The sequence below is a fragment of the Peromyscus leucopus genome, chromosome 20, assembly GCF_004664715.2.
Source record: "Peromyscus leucopus breed LL Stock chromosome 20, UCI_PerLeu_2.1, whole genome shotgun sequence".
Classification (NCBI taxonomy): domain Eukaryota; kingdom Metazoa; phylum Chordata; class Mammalia; order Rodentia; family Cricetidae; genus Peromyscus; species Peromyscus leucopus.
This window is the reverse complement of record NC_051080.1, coordinates 38,018,557-38,038,277: the sequence shown is the minus strand read 5'-3', so window position 1 is coordinate 38,038,277 and position 19,721 is coordinate 38,018,557. Positions and strand designations below refer to the sequence as shown.

Here is a 19,721-nt window from a genome sequence, read left to right as displayed (position 1 = left end):
AGATTTAGTCTCACTTGAAAATGTCCAAATCTCAAGATTCATTAAATGACTCTATTTATAAAGTGACTTAGAGATTTTCCTAAACTACTTCAACCCAGTCTTAAAGATAATCAGGTTTCCATCTTGTTCATCAGATGTTGAGCCAGGCGCCCAGTGAACAGATACCAGATAGAGCCCCCAACTCCAAAAAAATAGACAGTAGAGACAAAAACCCCAGCTCCTCAGAGATACGCCCCACATCCCAGAGAAACCCGCCGTCAGCCTGTGGTGCTCTTCCTCCAGTGTCCTTACACATTAGTGCTGTTGGTTTATGTGCTGTGTCCTGCTCCGTTCAGCCTGTAGCCTAAGATTTTTTATATGCTGTTGAATATTTTTAATCTTCTCCCCAGTTGGGTATTTAAAACTGTTTGTATTTTTTACATGATAATGGTTTGATTGAGCATCTCTTAAAGCTCGTGTGTGTGTGTGTGTGTGTGTGTGTGTGTGTGTGTGTGTGTGTATACACTATTTCCTTAAAAATAGAAATACTTAAATTGTTTGACCATTTTAATGTTGAAAAATTTATTCTGGGACGTCTTTCAATTGAGTTCTAAGTATTAGAGAGCAATGAACAAGACAGATGAGGATCTCATTGTCATTAACTTACAGTTGAATGAAAGATTAAACAAGTTATGTAAACCAATTTATTTACATACTTTGGTAATTCCTTTAAAAGGAAAAGCACAAGATGTTAGGATATCAAATTCCTAACAAGGGGCATCTGCACATGTGTGATATATTCTCACATAGGCACATATACATAAATACTCTTTAAATCTGGTTTTATCATGGAATATTTTGTTTACTCTGTCTATGGTGATTGAGAGTTTTGCTGGGTATAATAGTCTGGGTTGGCATCCGAGGTCTCTTAGTGTCTGTATAACATTTGTCCAGGACCTTCTAGCTTTCATAGTCTCTATTGAGAAGTCTGGTTATTCTGATGGGGTCTGCCTTATATGTTACTTGGTCTTTTTCTTTTGCGGCTCTTAATATTTTTATTTGTTCTGTATGTTTAGTGTTTTGATTATTATGTGGCGAGGGCATTTTTTTTTTTTTTGGAACTAGCCTATTCGGTGTTCTATAAGCTTTTTGTTTGTTTGTTTGTTTGTTTATTTGTTTATTTATTTATTTATTTATTTATTTATTTATTTATTTATTTATTTATTTATTTATTATGTATACAGTGTTCTGGCTGCATGTTTGCCTGCAGACCAGAAGAGGGCACCAGATCTCATTGCAGATGGTTGTGAGCCACCATGTGGTTGCTGGGAATTGAACTCAGGACCTCTGGAAGAGCAGCCAGTGCTCCTAACCGCTGAGCCATCTCTCCAGCCCAAGCTTCTTGTATCTTCATAGGTATTTCTTTCTTTAGGTTAGGAAAGTTTTCTTCTATGATTTTGTTGAATATATTGTCTGTGCCTTTGAATTGGTATTCTTCTCCTTCTCCTATCCCTATTATTCTTAGCTTTGGTCTTTTCATGGTGTCCCAAATTTCTTTGTCATTTTGTGTTACGATTTTTTTTGTCTTTAGTGTTTTCTTTGACTGACGAATCTATTTTCTCTATTGTGTCTTCAGCGTCAGAGATTCTCTGTTCCATCTCTTGCATTTGGTTGGTTATGCTTGCATCTGTAGTTCCTGTTCATTTAGTCAGAATTTCTATTTCCAGCATTCCCTCAATTTGTGTTTTCTTTATTGTCTCAATTTCAATTTTCAAATCCTGAACTATTTCCTTCATCTGTTTAATTACTTTTTCTTGGTAATTCTTTGACTTCTTCCAATTTTTTGTTTGTTTTTTTCTTCTATTTCATTAAGGGAGTTTTTCATTTCCTCTTTAAGGGCCTCTATCATCTTCTTAAAGTCATTTTTAGGATTTATTTCTTCTGCTTCTTCTGCCTTGGTATGTTTAAGTCTTGCAGGTGTAGAATTGGTAGGATCTGATGTTGTCATATAGGTCTTTATGTTGTTGCCTGTATTTTTGCATTGGTGTCTATTCATCTTTTCCTCTGCTGGGTGCAGGCAGTGTCTGTATCTGAAGGTGCCTCTCTTGTTCCAATTGATAGTCTTGGTTCACTAGGAGTTCTTGGTCGAATCGCTGCTGTTGGGCTCTGTTTCTCTGGGAGCAGCTTAGTCCAATCATTGTTAGTGGGTTCTGTCTCAGGGAGCAGTTGTTCCCAGTTGGTGCAGGGTGTGCTTATGGCTCCAGTGGTTGTTGGGTTCTTAGGGGTTGCTTTTTTTTTTTTTTTTTTTTTGGTGGGAGAGCAGGGAAAGGTAGCTGTCTGGTCCCTGGGACTCCGATGTGTAGGGCCTAGGGGACTGCCAGTCCGGAGATGGGGGCTTACCTGCTCCCAGTTGGTGTGGGGTAGGCTTATGATTCTGGTGATCTGGTTCGGTGGCTGGACGGCGCCTTCTTTTGTGTTTTCAGGTCGCGTTTTTTCTCAATCGTCAACTCCTCAGCTGATCTTGTTTCCTCAGACTGCAGACTGTAGGATTCTGAATCCTCTCCCGAATGGATCTCAGCTGACCAGGTTGTTCAGTAGGGCAATCTCACCAACACTTCCAAGTTGTTGGGTTTCGCAAGATCGGCAGCTGGGCCCTGGGTTGGCCTCAGGCAGAGTGTTCTCGGATAAGTTCTGGTCACGTCCCATGGAGAGGGCTACTTCTCCTGGTGCTGGAATTAAAGACGTCCCTGTTCCAAGCTCTTAATCTCCATGTTTTCACTAACTCCTCAGCGGGTAAAAGCTCAGTTTCTGGTCTTTATTATGACTGCGTTTCTGCAGCCACTCTGCCTGCCTCTGCTGCTGCCCCATAAATACTCGTAAACAAATAAAATAAATCAGAAGAAATTAACAGCAACAGCAAAAGAATCAGTTGCTAACAAGGATCATTTTAAAGTAGGCAAGAGTGGACCGGAGCAGCATCGTTAAGAAGTTACCTTGGGGGCTGCTGCCTGAGATCTATCCTCAGGACCAGCATAGTCCTGCAAGTTATCCCCTGACTTCCATTTAAACAAAAGGAGAAACATTGCAAGTGACTCGTGCTTATCACCCAGCCCTCAGGAGGCTGAAGTAGGCTACAAATTTGAGTCCAGCCTGGGCTACAGAGTTAATACCCTGCCCGTGAATGAATGAATGAAAGAATGAATGAATGAATGAAAGTTACTGCTTCTCAGAGTTAACACCGTGTATATGAGAAGGAAAAGTTACTGGTGTATGGGGAGTTGATGGAGTCCTGAGTGAATGTGTGCTCTTGACATGGGCATGACCCTGTCAATAACCCAATGTTTCAGACCTGTGGAAATGACAAAGCCTTCCCCAGGTTAGACTCACAGCAATGGCAGAGCCTCCCTCTGGTCCAAGGGCAGGTGTCTATGAACAGTTGAACACTTGATCAGTGTGTGCAGAACCTACCAGAGTTCCCTCCTCCCCGTGACTGAGACCTGAGACGACTGGGAGATCTACTGAGTTTAGCTAGCATGCCTTCCTCCGCGTTCAGATGTGTAACACACCTGCCTTCTCGCTCAGCAACATAAACTTGCTGAGTTTCCTGGCTGCTGCTGGACTGTTAGAGCCCATGCCTACCCAGTTTTAGATTTTCTGTACATATGTCTGCCCCTCTTCATTTTCTCGTCAACCGTAAAGCTGTGCAGGTCTTGGCACTGCTGAGGAGGAACTACAGTCTGTGACATATTTTTGCCCTAAGGTTTAACTTAACTTAGATTGGGATTCTGTCTCTAACTCCCAATACCTGGAAATGAGGAGGAATAGAGCGGTGTATATATTAGACAGTGCTATGGGAGAACAGCAAATCCAAAATGTGGGGAGGCGGCCTACATTCTACATGAAATAAAGCGCAAGATTACAGAAATGTAAGGGACACATCGATAAGATGTGTTGACACCTGTGAACCCTAATTTGAATAAAACAACTAAAAATTTATGAGGTAACTGGAAAAGTTTAAACACTAGCTAGATAGTTGATCATATTAAGGGGTTAAAAATATTTTGGGGCCAGGCAGTGGTGGTGCACACCTTTAATCCCAGCCCTCGGGAGGCAGAGCCAGGCGGATCTCTGAGTTCGAGGTCAGCCTGGCCTACAGAGTGAGTTCCAGGACAGGCACTACAACTGTACAGAGAAACCCTGTCTCGAAAAACGAACAACAAATGGTGTTGTAGCACTACAGTTACACTGGATAGTTTGTGTTTTTAATGGATAGACAATTAGATGCCTGGCGTTGGCTTTGGAACGGCACATTGTCGGTGAGTGCTCTGTGGTGGTGGGGGCACAGTGGGTCTGCTGGGACAAGTTTGGCCACAGGGTGCGAGTGTCCAGGTAAATGATGGAACACAGACAGTTTATCACACAGTTCTCTGCCGTCTTTGTATGCGTCTAGATTTTTCTGTAAGTTAAAACTATTTGCATACTTTGAGCAACATTTAAAGGCCTACAGTGAAGCCTTGGTTGAAGGGATAGAATAAAAAGACTGGTTTTGAGAAATATGAGGTAATCAGTTACATTTGGTAACTAATTTTGCATTTAGTAACTCATTAGCGGTTCAGGGCTGAGCAGTGTATAAGTTCATGGTTTGGGATCTATGTAAAGGAAAATGGAAAGGCATCTCTTGAGGGGGTGGTACAGGGTGACGATACTGGAAAGTTTTGCTTTTGGACATACGTGCTTAATTTAAGATAGCTAGGTAGATTGATGTCAGAGTCAGATATGGGGTGAAATTTAGTTAAAACCTTCAGGAAGAATGAGATTGCCGGGGATGTGTGAAAGGACGGAAGGGTGTCCTGCGAGGAGCAGAGGAAGAGGAGTCATTTGGGATTCTGAGGAGGAAGGCGAAAGAGGTAGGGAAGAAAGTGTTTGAGGGAGGGGAAGCCTCCAGGAGGTGTGGCCGCTCTGACCCTCTCCTCGGCCTCATCCAGTGTAAAGGCCTGTTGGTGGTGCTCCGCCCCTTTCCTCTTTCTCTCCTTTCTTCCTCGAAGTCACAGCCTCACTGTGTAGCCCAAGGCACCTTTGATCTTCCAGTCTTTCTGCCTTGTTATTATATGAGTGTTAGGTTTTGAGTCTGTGACACTGCTCTGTCTGTTTCTTTCAGATTTTGAAGACTTTGAGGGGTTTCTCAGCTGATGGGGTAGGAGTAGAGGAAACATGCGCAATATTTTTAAATGTTTTAAATAATTACTAAAACTTGTTAAGCATTTGCGAACTATACTGATACCTGTAGTATAATGACCCTTTAGTGAATTAATAGATCCTGCTAAATTTGCATTGATTAGCTAGAGAGCCATGCTTAGAAGCAAAGCTTTTATTTTATTTTACATTTGGTTAGCCTTCATTCCCTTGGTGCTCTTAGCCCAATGTAGAGAACATATACTTTAGTTTTGTATGCTTTATCAGTATATCTTTTAGTTCTGTTTTCATGAAGTATTACCAATTTACACAAAAATTGTGAAACTCAAGTTTTCAATACTTTGAATCCAATACTTTGGAACTGGGGGGGGTCGAGGGGGGGCACTATCCTAAAGTCTGTTTGCACGGTGATTGTGGATGTGTAGATGTTTATATTAGTCAGGGTTCTCTAAAGGAACAGAACTTATAGAATGAATGAATGAATGAATCTATCTGTATCTATGTATCTATATATCTATATATGTATGTGTGCATGTATGTATGTATGTGTCTGTCTGTCTATTACCTACCCACCCACCTGTCCACCTACCCACCTACCCACCTGTCCGTCCGTCCGTCCGTCCATCCATCCATCCATCCATTTATCTTATCTATCGGGGATTTATTAGAGTAGCTTATAGGCCATGGTCCAGCTAGTCCAATGATAGCTGTCTACCACGGAAGGTTTAAGAATCCAGTAGTTGTTCAGTCCATGAGCCTGGATGTCTCAGCTGGTCTTCAGTATACTGGAATCCCAAAGAAGTAGGCTCTTATGCCAGTGAAGGAATGACTTGCTAGCACGAGTGAAAGCAAGCTCCTTCTTCCATGCCCTTTATAATGGCTGCCAGCAGAAGTATGGTCCAGATTAAAGGTATATCTTCCCACCTCAAAGATCCAGATCACAAATGGGTCTTCCCGGCCGGGCGGTGGTGGCGCACGCCTTTAATCCCAGCACTTGGGAGGCAGAGGCAGGCGGATCTCTGTGAGTTCGAGGCCAGCCTGGGCTACCAAGTGAGTTCCAGGAAAGGCGCAAAGCTACACAGAGAAACCCTGTCTCGAAAAACCAAAAAAAAAAAAAAAAAAAAAAAAAAAAAAAAAAAAAAAAAAAAAAAAAAAAAAAACAAATGGGTCTTCCCACTTCAAATGGTTTAATTAAGAAAAAAATCCCTTGCAGGTATGTCCAGCCTCTTGGCTTTTAGTTAATTTCAGATGTAGTTGACAACTGAGAATAGCCATTACAATGTTCTTTGACATAAAAGCAAAATCTGATCATTAAGCAAATATCTTACTTTCTGGGATTTTAAAAAGTTACTTAGATTTCTGTTTTAAAAACAGCTTTTTTAAAAAATCATGTTCCTTTTGTCCCACGTTCATATGAGTAGGACTTGCTGTTTAAAAATCTAACTAAGCCAAAACCTGCTGTTCCTCGTTCTTGTCCATCACATAAGTGTCCGTGTCTCCTGTGGGCTGAACACTGACATGTGTGGCATTGTAAGCACTTCCTGTGGCAGCGAGGTGCCTGGCAGGAGGGAGACCGTCTGTGCCCTTTTTCAGTCTTTATACAGGAGTCTTGTAATTTGTCATTCTCCCCTCTAAGTACAGAACTGTGAGCGAGAATTTGCTTCATATGGAAAAAACAAAACCCCTCACATAGCATATTGCATAGACCTAGAGGGTCGAAGGGATGACTCAGCCTTTTAGGGATGCTTCTCCCCAAGTTGGTAACCTCTGGCCGACTCTTAAGCACTCCCAGTTGAAATTCACTCATTTTTCATCTGCCAGTTGGAGCTGGGTTGCCAGCAGGGCCTGTGAGAATGCTCCTGCCTCCCGCAGCAGTGTGCGCCCACACTGGCTGCCACTCCATTGCCTGTTGAGTCATTCCCGCAGCTCTATATAGAGCTCGCCTCTTAAACATGATGTTCTTGGAGGGAGAAAGAAAGGGAGTTTTCTCTTCCACAGAACCTCCCTACCCCAGATCTGCATTGCCCTTTCTTCTGTGCCTTGCCCTCTCTGTGAAACTGTTCTTTTAAAGGTCTCCTAGTGTGTCCATTTATTGTTTGTTTGACTTTGTAAGCATTAAAGCATTTCCCGGGCTGAGGTTGCCCTAGTATGTTGCACCAGAAAGGGTCAGAAATTTAAATAACCACCCAACAGCTTCCTGATCTTCAGGTATTAAAAGTCCATCAAACGGCTCAGAAGCATCTTACTATCACTTTATTGTGAATATCAGTTATAAAAAACACTGCAAACGGAATAAATGACCTTTTAATTTGAGGCAAATGAAATAATTCCTATCTGTAATTTAAAAGGATCTTAGGTTTTGTTTTTTTTCTCCCTAGGGAAAGCAAAATGCCTATGTCCATTCATGTCCATTCTTATTCAGAAGAGTTGCTGCTCCCTGTAGTAGGAAAAGGCTGAAGTTTATCAGGGAAAGGATGCTTTTCCAGTGTATTCCCTATATCCAGCATAATCTCAGAGCATTGTAGGAAAATTATCTGTGGCACCCTGTCTATTCACAGCTAACATGTACCCCCATTGGCAGTGAGGGGCTCTTCAGGAGGACCGGCAGATATGAGAAACAGATTACCGCTTTGGAATGTGTTCTATGGGTTTTGGAAACATATTTTAATTGGAGTGGGGGTGGGGAAACAGTTGAACTTATGTAGTTAAATCGTCAGCTTCCTTAGCTGTTGCCTATAAATAAATACCACGTATGAAAGGCTGTTGGGATTCTCAGCAAAGTTATGTGGCATACGCATTTATTTGTATATATATGTTGATATGTATGTGATCCTCGAATGTTTCTTTCGTGAGATTGAGTTTGGATTGTGTTGTTTTGTTGCCCTAAACTGAATTAGCCCAGAGTTCCTTCTAGTAGGGTTTTGAATAAAACCCCGCCTTCCCATTTCTAAAAGAGAGGAAAGCAGTTTGATCTGCCTTCCGAAGTCCTTCTGTGCTCCTCCCCTCCCCCAGAGAGGACCGGAGGGGAGGAGCCACTGCTCTAACCACGAACTTCAGGTCTTCTCTGGAGTGCTCGCTGGGCTTCCTGTCTGCAGTCACTCAACTCTGGGCCATCTTGACTTGCCTGAAGGGTGGAGAATTGGTGTCTTCTCCGAGGAGGGGAGTGAGTTCTCACATTCTCCTTTGCGCACAGGCATGAGACTGAATTTGTAAAGCTCGCTGTGACCTTTCTAGACTTTTCCTGTGACTTGGACTTTTTGTGTTTGTGAGCTGTTTCCGTGAAGACTCCGTCATGACTCTGCTGGAGCCCGAGATGCTAATGATGGCTGTGCAGTCAGGTAATTCCCTTATTTCCTGCAAAGCTCCTTTGCCACAGGCATCTTTAGAATGGTTGAGCTAATTTGTACTAGCACTGGTCTGAGATGGGAAGCTGAAACATGCATCATTCAGTAAACATTCCATTTTCAGGTTTTTTGTTTTTAAAATTCTTTTCTTGAATTTCATATTTCAGTTTTTCAGACATAGCTTTGAATTAGATGCTAATTGATCTGAGGAGCGCTCAGCCAGGGGACCTACTTGCTTGTCTTTAACCATTTTATCACTGTCTTTGGCACTGCTTTAGTGAAGAGTAATTACATTGCTTTAGCTGCTTTATGTAGTGTGTCTTTAGTCACAAACCTACTCTTTGTAGTCACTGTGAGAGGATCTTTGACGCTTTCCTCCACTGTTGTTCTCCTCTGTGCCTCAGCCTTCCATTTCATCTTTACAGCGTCTGTGGGAACGAACGCTCTTGATAAAGCACAAGATTGGGTTAAACGGTAGAGATAGGGGAGCAGTTAACAGAAAGAATGCAGATTTTTGAAATTCTATCTCTAAAAATAGTTTCTCAATTCAAAGCTTCTCTTAAAACATTTAAAAATTCCAGATAGTTTTTAGTGGTTTTTTTTTTTTTACTTTTGGTGTTTTTAAAACTTGTAAGTCAGATATCTAAAAATAGAGAATGTTCCCTCTCTTATTTTTAGACTTATACTAAAATGTAATCTGTAGTGTTTTCAGAAAGATTCACACAAGTGGCATTTGCACCCTCTACCCCATCCCCTGGCCCCACGCAGAGAATGAAACTCCATCTCTGGCATGACTGGTCTCTGTCGTCCTTGGGGAGTGCTTAGGTAGTGTGTTGTCAGGTCAGATACACATCAGCTGAAGACGAGCAGATGCCGGAGATGCCGTTAGGTTACGCCGTGGACAGGAAGGGCCAAGAAAAAAGGATACGAGCCATTCTCTTTTTTCTGGTTTACAAACACAGCCATAATGCATCATTTATCAGATGAATTTTTCTGTTCTAGTGTGCTGTGCCTTTCAGGTTGCTTTTTCTTCCCCTCCCACGGATCTCTGGAGCTTTGGGTTCTAAACAAATAGTGTGCTTATCTGAGTGTTTCCCATCTGTCTTTGATGAGGGATCTCAGTAGCTCCTGGTTAAACCAACTCAATGTTTCCCATCTGTATTCCAGTTTCCTGCTGTGTGGGGGCAAGTGTGTATTTTACTTTAAGAGGCAGATTTTAATATTTGAGCATTCTTTCTGTCTCAGACACTAACACCTCATAGTAGGTTAAAAAGTTTCTTCCCCCAAGATAGTTTCAGTGTTCCGAGCCCTAAAAGGGAAAGAAAAGACTGTTTTTTTGTAGTTTCTTGTCTAAGAGTAGGTTTTCTTACAACATATGCTGGGCAGGGCTGGTCACCCATCTGTCAGACCAGCTACTTCATAAAACTTTCAAAGGACAACAGTGTGTAAGACAAGTGTGGGTGAAATTGACAAGGCTCCTGGAACAGGTAGGACCAAACGTCTGCTGAGAAGACGGTAGACGTGGGCTTCATCTTTTTGGTATGTTCGTAAAAACAGTGAAGCTGGGTTTAGGGATGGCCTTCCCATTACTTAAATTAGGAAATGGTCAAAAACATTCAATACCACCCCCCACGGATGGCTTTGTGAAACTTGACTGTTTTGTTCTGGAGTGTCAAAGCCATGAGCCCATTATAACAGTAGTGCAGCAGCCATTGTGATGGGAATGAAATGATTCTGCTATGGAATGTCAGTAAACAGTGATTCTTGTTAAAAGCCAAGAAATACGTTAATCTATACTCTGTGAGTATATGCTCTCTAGGAGAAATGCTTTTCATACCGTAAAGTAACTAAGTCCTTCAGACAGAATTGAAGATGCAAAATTTTAAGGTGCTGGTATAATAGTTTGGGGTTCACTGTGTTCAGCAGCAGTTTCCACCCAGTCCTTGGAGCTTGGAGGTTTTGGAAGGACATTCTTGAGTGTTGGTGAGGGTTTCCCTCCTTCACACTGCTGGAGGCCTCGAGCTGGTTTGGATCCAGTTGGGTGCTGCCCTTCCGTGAACCTGTCTCAGTAGGGTCACCCTCTGTCCTGTCATTCCCATAGTGCCACCTTCACAGTGCACACCAGGGGTCCCTACAGGTGGCTCCTAGTTAGACCATTAGTGTCTTTGAAAAAGGTTTCTTTTCTGTAAAGTGTGTGTGTGTGTGTGTGTGTGTGTGTGTGTGTGTGTGTGTGTAGATATGTGGCCTGTGTAAGTGCAGAGCACACAGAGGCCGAGCTGGAGCTGGAGTTACAGGCAGTTGTGTGCCACCTGATATCTCTCTCTCCAGCCCTTACCAGCTTCTTACGAGCACATCACTCATGGATGTGGACTCCTAGCAGGCATTAATTTATCTTTTGAAGAGTGGTGGAATTTTGTTTGACTTAATTCTCATTAATAAGCATAAGCCTTTAAATTAAGATTTTTATTAACGTATTTTGTAATCTCTTCTTCCATGAATAAATGATCCAGTGGCCATCGTCCTGGATCTCACTCTGTAGACCAGGCTGGCCTCGAACTCACAGAGGTTCACCTGTCTCTGCCTCCCAGGTGCTGGGATTAAAGGCATGTGCCACCACTGTCTGGCTAGCTTCATGGCTTTCAAAATTGGTGTTCTTTTGCCTCCCTGAATTTGTAGTGTGCCCTGTCTGTGATGAAGTGTGTTGTTGGGGAGATCTTAGTGTTCCAGTGAAACCATGACTGGAGTTCATGTCACTGCCATGGGAATCTGTCTGGATTGTCACAATTAGAAAATGACTTGAAATGAACATTGTACAATTTCTGAAGCTGGCCCTAAGGGAATAATATAGGGCCACAGCATTGATGGGTGTCTTTCTTAATGGAGGTATGCCAGGGCTCAGGTGTGTGTGTGTGTGTGTGTGTGTGTGTGTGTGAGACCCCAGCCGGGCAGCCCTCTGCCTTTTCCCAGTCAGTACCACTCTGTCAGTTCATTCCTCCATAACAGTAAGACAGACTTCCTTGGCAGAATGTATTAGGATGGCTTCCCAGGTCTGCTTTGGACCCACAATACATGCCTGATCATGTTGGGGTACAGTTAAGGAGTCAGCTGGCCCGTTCCCCCTGTTGCTTGTGTACATATGTGTGTACCCTCAGGGCTCACACTTGTCCATGCATAGGATACCTTTGGTCATTGTGGCTGCTTCAGGGAGAGAGGATGATGAAAGACCAGGAGGCCGAAGTAGAAGAGACTTGGTGTCCACAGAGCAGTTGAGGAGTCTTTTGAGCGTATTCTGGAACTGTGCTGTAATGCAAAGGATAGATAGGTACATAAAGGCATTAGGTATGTAAACTTTGACACCGAGAACCCCACTGCTCAGCCTGCGAAGCAGAGCAAACATAGCCTATGTGAGTGCGCTCGTTGGCTGTGCGCAGAGATGCCTGTTCTTAACAGTGTCCCTTCCAGACCATTCATGTTCACACCAGTTGCATATTGCCTATTCAAAAAATTCACTAATTAAAACATTGCTCCTCCGTTCATTAGTTAACGTCCTTATCCTTTGATATCTTTGTACTTAATTCCTAAATGTTTCTTTGACTTCTTTTTCCTTGATCGTGGCCGTTTGCCTCTGCACTGTTTGTTTTAAAACAGAGCATACAGAATAGGGGGATGACAGTCATTCAGAGGAGGGCTGGGGAAGATGGCAAGGCACAAGGGGCAAGCTAGGCAGATGGAATCCCGCCCATTTTGGAAGCATGGTACTTTAAGGAACCCCCGACACTCAGAAGTAGAGAGCTGATCAAAAACCTCAGAGCCTTCAGCCTTATATCACGTACTTGTGGATCTCTTGAGTGCTCGAACTTCTCAGTGGGCTTAGAAATACCCTGGTTTCTAAGGTGGTGGTGGTGGCGGTGGTGGCACACATCTTTAATCCCAGCACTTGGAAGGTAGAGGCAGATGGATCTCTGTGAGTTCAAGGCCAGCCTGGTCTACAGAGTGAGTTCCAGGACAACCAGGACTGCACAGAGAAACCCTGTCTCGAGCCACCTCCTACCCCTCCCACACCCCCCATCCCCGGGAAAAAAAAAACAAAAAACAAAAAACAAAACCAAACAAACAAACAAAAAAAACACCCTGGTTTCTTTTTAAGGAATTGTAGAGTTTGAAGGACAGTTTAGGTATTTCCTTGTCTTCTTTTTCTTTTGAAAAGAGGAAATTGGCCTTTGGGGTTGGTTTATTTCCTGAAATCGTGTAATTAATTTATGGCAGAGATAGGAGGAGACTTTGTTCCCACAATCTCTTGCCAGTGTTCTTTCTGCTTCAAGATATTTAAAAAGAGATGCCAAAGATCTCTAGTGTGTAAGGCTGGATGTGACCTCCTCTCAAATGGTGCCTCTTCTTGGGTTAAGAGAGAAGATAAAAGCAGGGTGTGGTGGTGTTCACCTTCAGTCCCAGCACTGGGGAGACAGAGGCAGATGGATCTCTGAGAGTTTGAAGCCAGCCTGGTCTAGACAGTGAATTCCAGGACTATGTAGAGAGATCCTGTTTCAAGAGACAGAAGGCAGGGAGAAGATAAAAAACTGGTGTCTGAGTATCTGCTTCCCGCCCCTAGGAAGTAAAGTCTGAACACCACAGACTTGCCATTCTCTAACCACCTTCGTCATGCTGTCTTCTCTGGCCTGGGTGATGATCTCATCAGACAGGTAGCAGACAGACAGCTGTTGTCCGCACTGCTGTGGCTTACATTTGACTGCCCTTTCTCTGACTCACTGATCTATCTGGACCTTCTCAGAGTTAGGATGCAGATCAAAGGAATTTGAAATCTTCTTTCACTTCTCTCTTTCTCCCTCTTTTTTGTTTCTGTTTGGATGAAGCAGGCTGTCAAGACTCTGAACCATGATTTTAGCCTTATTAAAACAGTGCCAAATTAAACAAAGATGAGGCTTATACAGGCTTACATTTTTATAGAGTCTCACTTTTATGATTACCACATGCATTGTTTTTTAAAATTTTCTTTTTAATAACAAGGAAAATACTAAAGGCCCTGTGTTGCCGCCAACACTCAAAACCCTTGTACTTCTTGAAGCTTAAGGGCTGTGTTGGGCTGAGTTCATGGAGTCACAGTCTGGGCCCTGCTTAAGGTTATGCAAAGTCACCAAGTAGGAGGTAGCAGCAGAGTGAGCATAGATGGGCTGTACGAGGGAAATCAAACTGAAAAAGAGATGCAGCAGTAAAAATGTATGCTACCACACTACACAGTTCTTGTGTATATTATTTAATGCCATGATTGTCCTTCACACCTGTAGAGGAAACTTGAAACTCAAAAGCAAGAGAACACATAATAAGACATGGAACGAATCTCTATGTTCTAGTGGTTTAAATAGATATATTCCCACCATATATTTGAAAGGCCAAGGGAGGAGGTTTCCCAAGTTCATATCTAGTCTAGGCTACATATATGATTCCAGGCCAGCCTGAGCTGCAGTCTAAGACCTTTCCAAAACAGTGTTGGCAAGATGACTTAGTGGGTAAGGGCACCAGCCATCAAGCCTGAGGACTTGAGTTTGATCTCTGGGACCCACATGTTGGAAGGAAGAGAACCAACTCCCACAAATTGTCCTTGGTCCCTCACATGCACGTATTCATGCATGTATAATGTAAAATGTAATTTAAAAACTGCAATAAGCCAGGCGGTGGTGGTGCACACCTTTAATCCCAGCACTTGAGATGCTGAGGCAGGCGGATCTCTGTGAGTTTGAGGCCAGCCTGGTCTACAGAGTGAGTTCCAGGACAGCCAGGGCTACACAGAAAAAGCCTGTCGTGGGGGTGGGGGACGACAAAACAAATGAACAAAAAATCTTCAATAAAACAACCCTCCTCAAATAAACCAAGTAGTTTAGATCTTTGTTTACTTGCATGATCCACTTAAAGTCAAGTGATACCCTCTCAAGACCTGCTGGTGGCTCTTCTGTGTAGCGTGCTGAAGTCCTCATAGAGCAGTGTGTCCATCCTTGAGAACTTGGGCTGCTCCCCTCCCTCCCTCCCTCCTCCCTCCCTCCCTCCCTCCCTCCCTCCCTCCCTCCCTCCCTCCTTCCCTCCCTTTTTCCCTCCTTCCCTCCCTCCCTCCCTCCCTCCCTTCCATTTTACACAGCCGTGCTTCTTGGCTGTCCCTGATGCCTAGCCCCTGCGCAGGCTCTCTCATATCCATCATTCCTCAGTGGAACACTTCTTCACTTGCTTCATGGCGTCCTCATCTCCGTAGATCTTTGCTTAAGCTTTAGTTTCTCAGTTAGCCCTTCTCTGGTTGGGAATTGTAAAATCTTGCATCATTGTCTTTACACCATTTATCACTTGACAAATTCATGACTTATTTATCGGTTTCTTGATGTAGCTGTCTCTCAGAATGTAAGTGCCGCTGAATGGGGATTGATCTGTGTATGTGACTCTTGGATATAGTTAGCATATGATAATTCTTTAATAAATGATCAAAAAATTGCAGTGTATTTAAGGCAAGTATGTTCCTCAGAATGTGGCTGTTTGTGAGGTGAGAGTTTCCTTTTTTATTAATATTTTTAGTTGGTATACAAAGTAATCAGTTTCATTATCACAGTTTCATACAATATCAAAATACGTGCTTTACTCATATCCCCCCCCCCACCTCTGGTCTCCTTCCTCCCTCCAAATAGCTGCAGTTCTGCTTCCGTGTCATATATGTGCATATATATGTTAAATCTAGATTCTGCGTGTAAGAGGAACGTGAGCCTCCCTTCCCTTTGGAACCCTTCATCTCCCCAGTTACCTCCTCTCATGTCATGCACACATATAGAAGTCTAGATTCTGCACGTGAGAGGAACTGTCTTTGTCTTTTGGAGTCTGGGTTATTTCACTTAGCATGGTGATATCCTATTCCATCTGTTTACCTGGTAATGACACGATTTTGCTGTGTGTGGGGGGAGGGAGAGACAGGGAGGGAGGGAGGGAGGGAGGGAGGGAGGGAGGGAGGGAGGGAGGGAAGGAGAGGTATTCATTTGTAGTGTGAAGGCAAAGGTTGGCAGCAGGTGGCTTCCTTTCTTGTTTTCTTTCTTTCTTTTTTAATCTCTCACTGAACCTGGAGCTCACTCATTCAGCTAGACTAGCTGGCCAGAGAGCTCATAGGGATTCTTCTGTCTCTACATCCCCATCACTAGGGTTATAGTCACATTATCACCATGCCCAGCTTTTTATATGGCTGGGTCTCTAAAGGTCTCATGCTTGCGCGGCAAACATTTTACCAGCTGAGCCGCTTCCATCCCGTGGTTGTTCTTTATAGCTGAATAAAATGCCTTTGTTGTGTATGTAAGTGCAGTCACTTTTCTTTTCCTTTTCCTTTCCTTCCCCCCTCCCCCCGCCCCCAGACAGGGTTTCTCTGTGTAGCTTTGGAGCCTGTCCTGGGTCTCGCTCTGTAGACCAGGCTGGCCTCAAGCTCACAGAGATCCTCCTGCTTCTGCCTCCTGAGTGCTGGGATTAAAGGTGTGTGCCACCACCTCCTGGCAATCACATTTCTTACCTAATTATCTGTTGGTGGGCATCTAGGCTGCTCTCTTACCTTGGCTTTTGTGAATGTCAGAGTATACCTTTAAAGCAGCGGTTCTCAACCAATGAGTCTCGACCCCTTAAAGATAGCATATCAGATATTTACGTTATGATTCATAACAGTAGCAAAATTACAGTTATGAATTAGCCACGAAATAGTTTTATGGTTGGGGGGTCACTACAACATGAGGGACAGTATTAAAGGGTCACAGCATTAGGAAGGTTGGGAACCACTGGTTTAAATCATGGTGTGATAGGCTCCTTTGAGGAGACTACAGAGTAATTCAGTGGTTTTCAGGGTGTGGTTGAGGACCCTTTAATATCCTGAGCTCTTTCAAATGGTGCAAGATCTAAAATTTTGTTTACTTAAAAAAAAAAACTGTTGTGGTCTCATGTACAATATATTTTTCTAAAGCTACACTTTGGAGTTTATCAACAAACGAAGCAGAATGAGATTTGAAAAGTTTTCTGTTTTACATTCTAGCAAGATGAAATATTGATAGGTAAAACCCACATAACAAAAGCTTTTTGAAGTCCCCAGTAACTAGAAAAGCGAGAAAGAATCTTAGCCCTAGAAAGTTCTGAGAAGTGCAAGTATAAAGCTCAGGCTGGAGCTGCCGTGTGCAGCGCTTGCCTTTAGAGTGTGCAGCCCTAGGCTGGAGGGTGGGGTAGTGGCGGCTGGGTTCTTACTCTGCTGCCTTTAAGCTTGTGGCAGTGGCACTGCTTGACTCCTGTTCACCTCTCTCCTACACTAGTAATGCGACAACACCTGTCCCAGGGACTGTACGTATGTGCAGTGCTTGTCACAGTTCCTACCACATAGAAAATAGCATATTTGCAAAATATTATCAGGGTAGGTTGTTGTTTGGGGGAGTTTTGATTCTACTTAATGTGTACAATATTTAATTCTTGGGCTGGAGAGATGACTCGGTGGTTAAAAGCACTTGTAGAGCGAGTTCGGTGCCCTGAGTTCTTACATGGAGCCCACATGGAGATGAGAGCAGAGGCCTGACCTGACCTCCACATGCTGCAGTGACACCTGCCTGCATGTGTGCACATACTCACACACACACTACACACAACTATCAGAATATTTTTAAAGCTTATTCCTGGGTTTTCTTATAACTCCAACAACTCTCTTGGTATTTGGTAACTCAAACATTTTAAAAAGTTTTTTTCTTTAGCCTTAAAATGCTTTTAAGAAATTGTTTTAAGGAAACTAAAAGATAGGAAAATATTTGTTTTTAACAAGTATATTCCAAGTATAGAAAAAGTGTTTTCCATGTTTCCATCGAATCTAGAATATTGGGGGCTGGAGATGTAGTTCAGTTCATAGAGTGCTTGCCTACTATGGAAGAAACCTAGAAAAAAGAAAACCTAGAAGAAAGGGAAAGAGTGGTGTGTGCCTCTAATTCAGTCACCGATGGAGACAGGCGTCAGGACCACAAGTTCAAGGTCATCTGCAACAACATAGTGAGATAGAGGTTAGTCTGAGCTACATGAGACCATGACTTAAAAGGAAGGAAGGGAGGGAGGGAGAGAGGAAGAGAGGAGGAAAGAAAGGCTCTGAGGCTGCCCACCAAAATGCTAACAGTTCTTCCAGGAAGTAAGGCTTGATTAGAGATATTCTTTGTTGGGCCTTTGTGGTTTTCTGTATCTTTCTGATTTTCTATGGTGAACATCTCTGTTCAGATGAATCCCATATTAACTGTCATGTCTAGGTGCATGTGTAGTTGGTTAAAAGAAGAGGAAGTGGCTGGAAAGCATGGTGTCACCGTGGGCTCAGGCCGAGTGAGGGCCAGCACAGCGCTGAGCAGACTGCATGATAAGGGCCTGCCGTCTCATCCGCTGGGTTCCCGCTGCGGAGTTGTTTGTGTAAATCCTTTTACACTTTGCCTTTGTTTCTGTTCGGTAAGATTTATTGAAATTTCTCTTTGCAGTGTTTGTCTTAGGCCATGTTCTTGGCAGAGCTGGGGATCTTTCCTATGCACACTAACCTACTCTCATTTGACTGAACCTTCCAGAAGATTTTGTAAGCTGAAAATACACCGCTTTTTTTTTTTAATTTTAGTGGATAATCATAATTCAGCTTCTTTTAAGCATAAAATGGTGGCATTAATATAAATATGCTTTAATTATTAAGTGATTTCCCATAATATGTGTTATTCTTTGAAAATCTTTCCCCCTTCCATGAGGCAAGTCCTCTCATGTAGCCTCAGATGACCTTGAACTCCTGATCCGCTTGCTTCTGCCTGCTGAGTGCTGGGGTTACAATGTGTACCACCATGCCCAGGTATGCAGTTCTGGGGGTCAAATGCAGACAAGCACTCTGCCAGCTATGCCACATCCCCTGTGTGGAAGTGTGAAAGTCTTAACCTATGTGCTCCTTACCGGAAGATGGGTTCTGAGATTGTGCGCCTGAGCTTTGTACAGAATCAGGAGGATTTGTAACAAGGAATCAAACTGTTAATGGTAAGTAAGTTAACCTCCTCCCTGTCTTTTCTCTTTTGTTTTGGGACACAGGGCCTCCTGTAGCCCAGGCTGGCCTTGAACTCCCTATGGTGGAGGAGGATAACCTTGGACTTCTGATCTTCCTGCCTCAACCTCTTGAATGCTAGAATTACAGTTGCTTGTCACACACCCAGCTATAAAGAATTCTTAAAACCCGTAAAGAGTGGGCAACATCTGGATATGACATTGCAATATATGTGATGCTGGGCAGGTGTTGGTAGAGGCAGTAGATCTCTGTGTCTCCATGTGCATAGTGAGATCCTGTCCAAAAAAAAAAAAAAAAAGAAAAAAGAAAAGATGCTAACAATGATCTCTCCAAAGTCCCTAAATGTTATTGATCGGCATAGAAATGCAAATAAAAGCCACAAAGAGAAGCCAGTTCATACCCATTAGAATAGTTAAAAATGGAAAAGACTGTTAATTAGAAGTGTGTGTGAAAGTGTGAAGCAGTGGGGAGTCACATTATGGGATATAGAATGGCACATAATGACCTGGGAAGGCGATTCATTACAAAGTTAAATACATTTAGTATATCACCCAGCAATCCAATTTCCAGATCTTTACACAAGAAACATGGAGCATACATTTGTGCTGAAGGTTCATAACAACTTAAAATTTTAATCACTCCAAACTGGAAACCACCTAAATGGCTGTTGGCAGGTAAACGACAGTGCTAATATAGAAGAGAATGCTAGCAATAAAAATGAACAAGTTACCAATTCACAGATCACCAGCATGTCTGTATTCTGTGAATTTCATAAGTATTGTATTAAATGTAAGAAACCAGATTCTACTACACACTCTCAATTCACACATATTCTTAGAAATGCAGGCCACGGGGGCTGCAGAGATAGGTCTTTCAGAGGACCTACCTAGTTTTTGTAACAAAAATCTCAAAATTGCCTGTAATTCTGTTTCCTGGGTTTCCAGTGCCTCTGGATTCTCTGCCCATACATGCACAAATCCATATGCAGATACACATATATACACAAATTAAAAGTCCGTCTCAATTAGATTTTTTATTTTGTGTACATGGGGGTTTGGCCAGTGTGTATGTCTGTATATCGTGTTCATGTCTGGTGCCCACAGAGGCCAGAAGGCGGTGTCATATCTGTCTGAAACTGG

General features: G+C 43.0%; 1 protein-coding gene across 1 annotated transcript in view; it reads left to right on the top strand.

The window, feature by feature from the left end:
* Positions 1-6,355: 6,355 nt before the first annotated feature.
* The window catches only part of Mrtfa (myocardin related transcription factor A), a 97,433-nt gene continuing 84,067 nt past the window's right edge, over positions 6,356-19,721 (top strand). Inside the window, exon 1 of the mRNA XM_028871197.2 lies at positions 6,356-8,510. Coding sequence (XP_028727030.1) covers positions 8,465-8,510 — 46 coding nt within the window. The 5' untranslated portion in view covers positions 6,356-8,464. The remainder of the gene's footprint in view (positions 8,511-19,721) is intronic.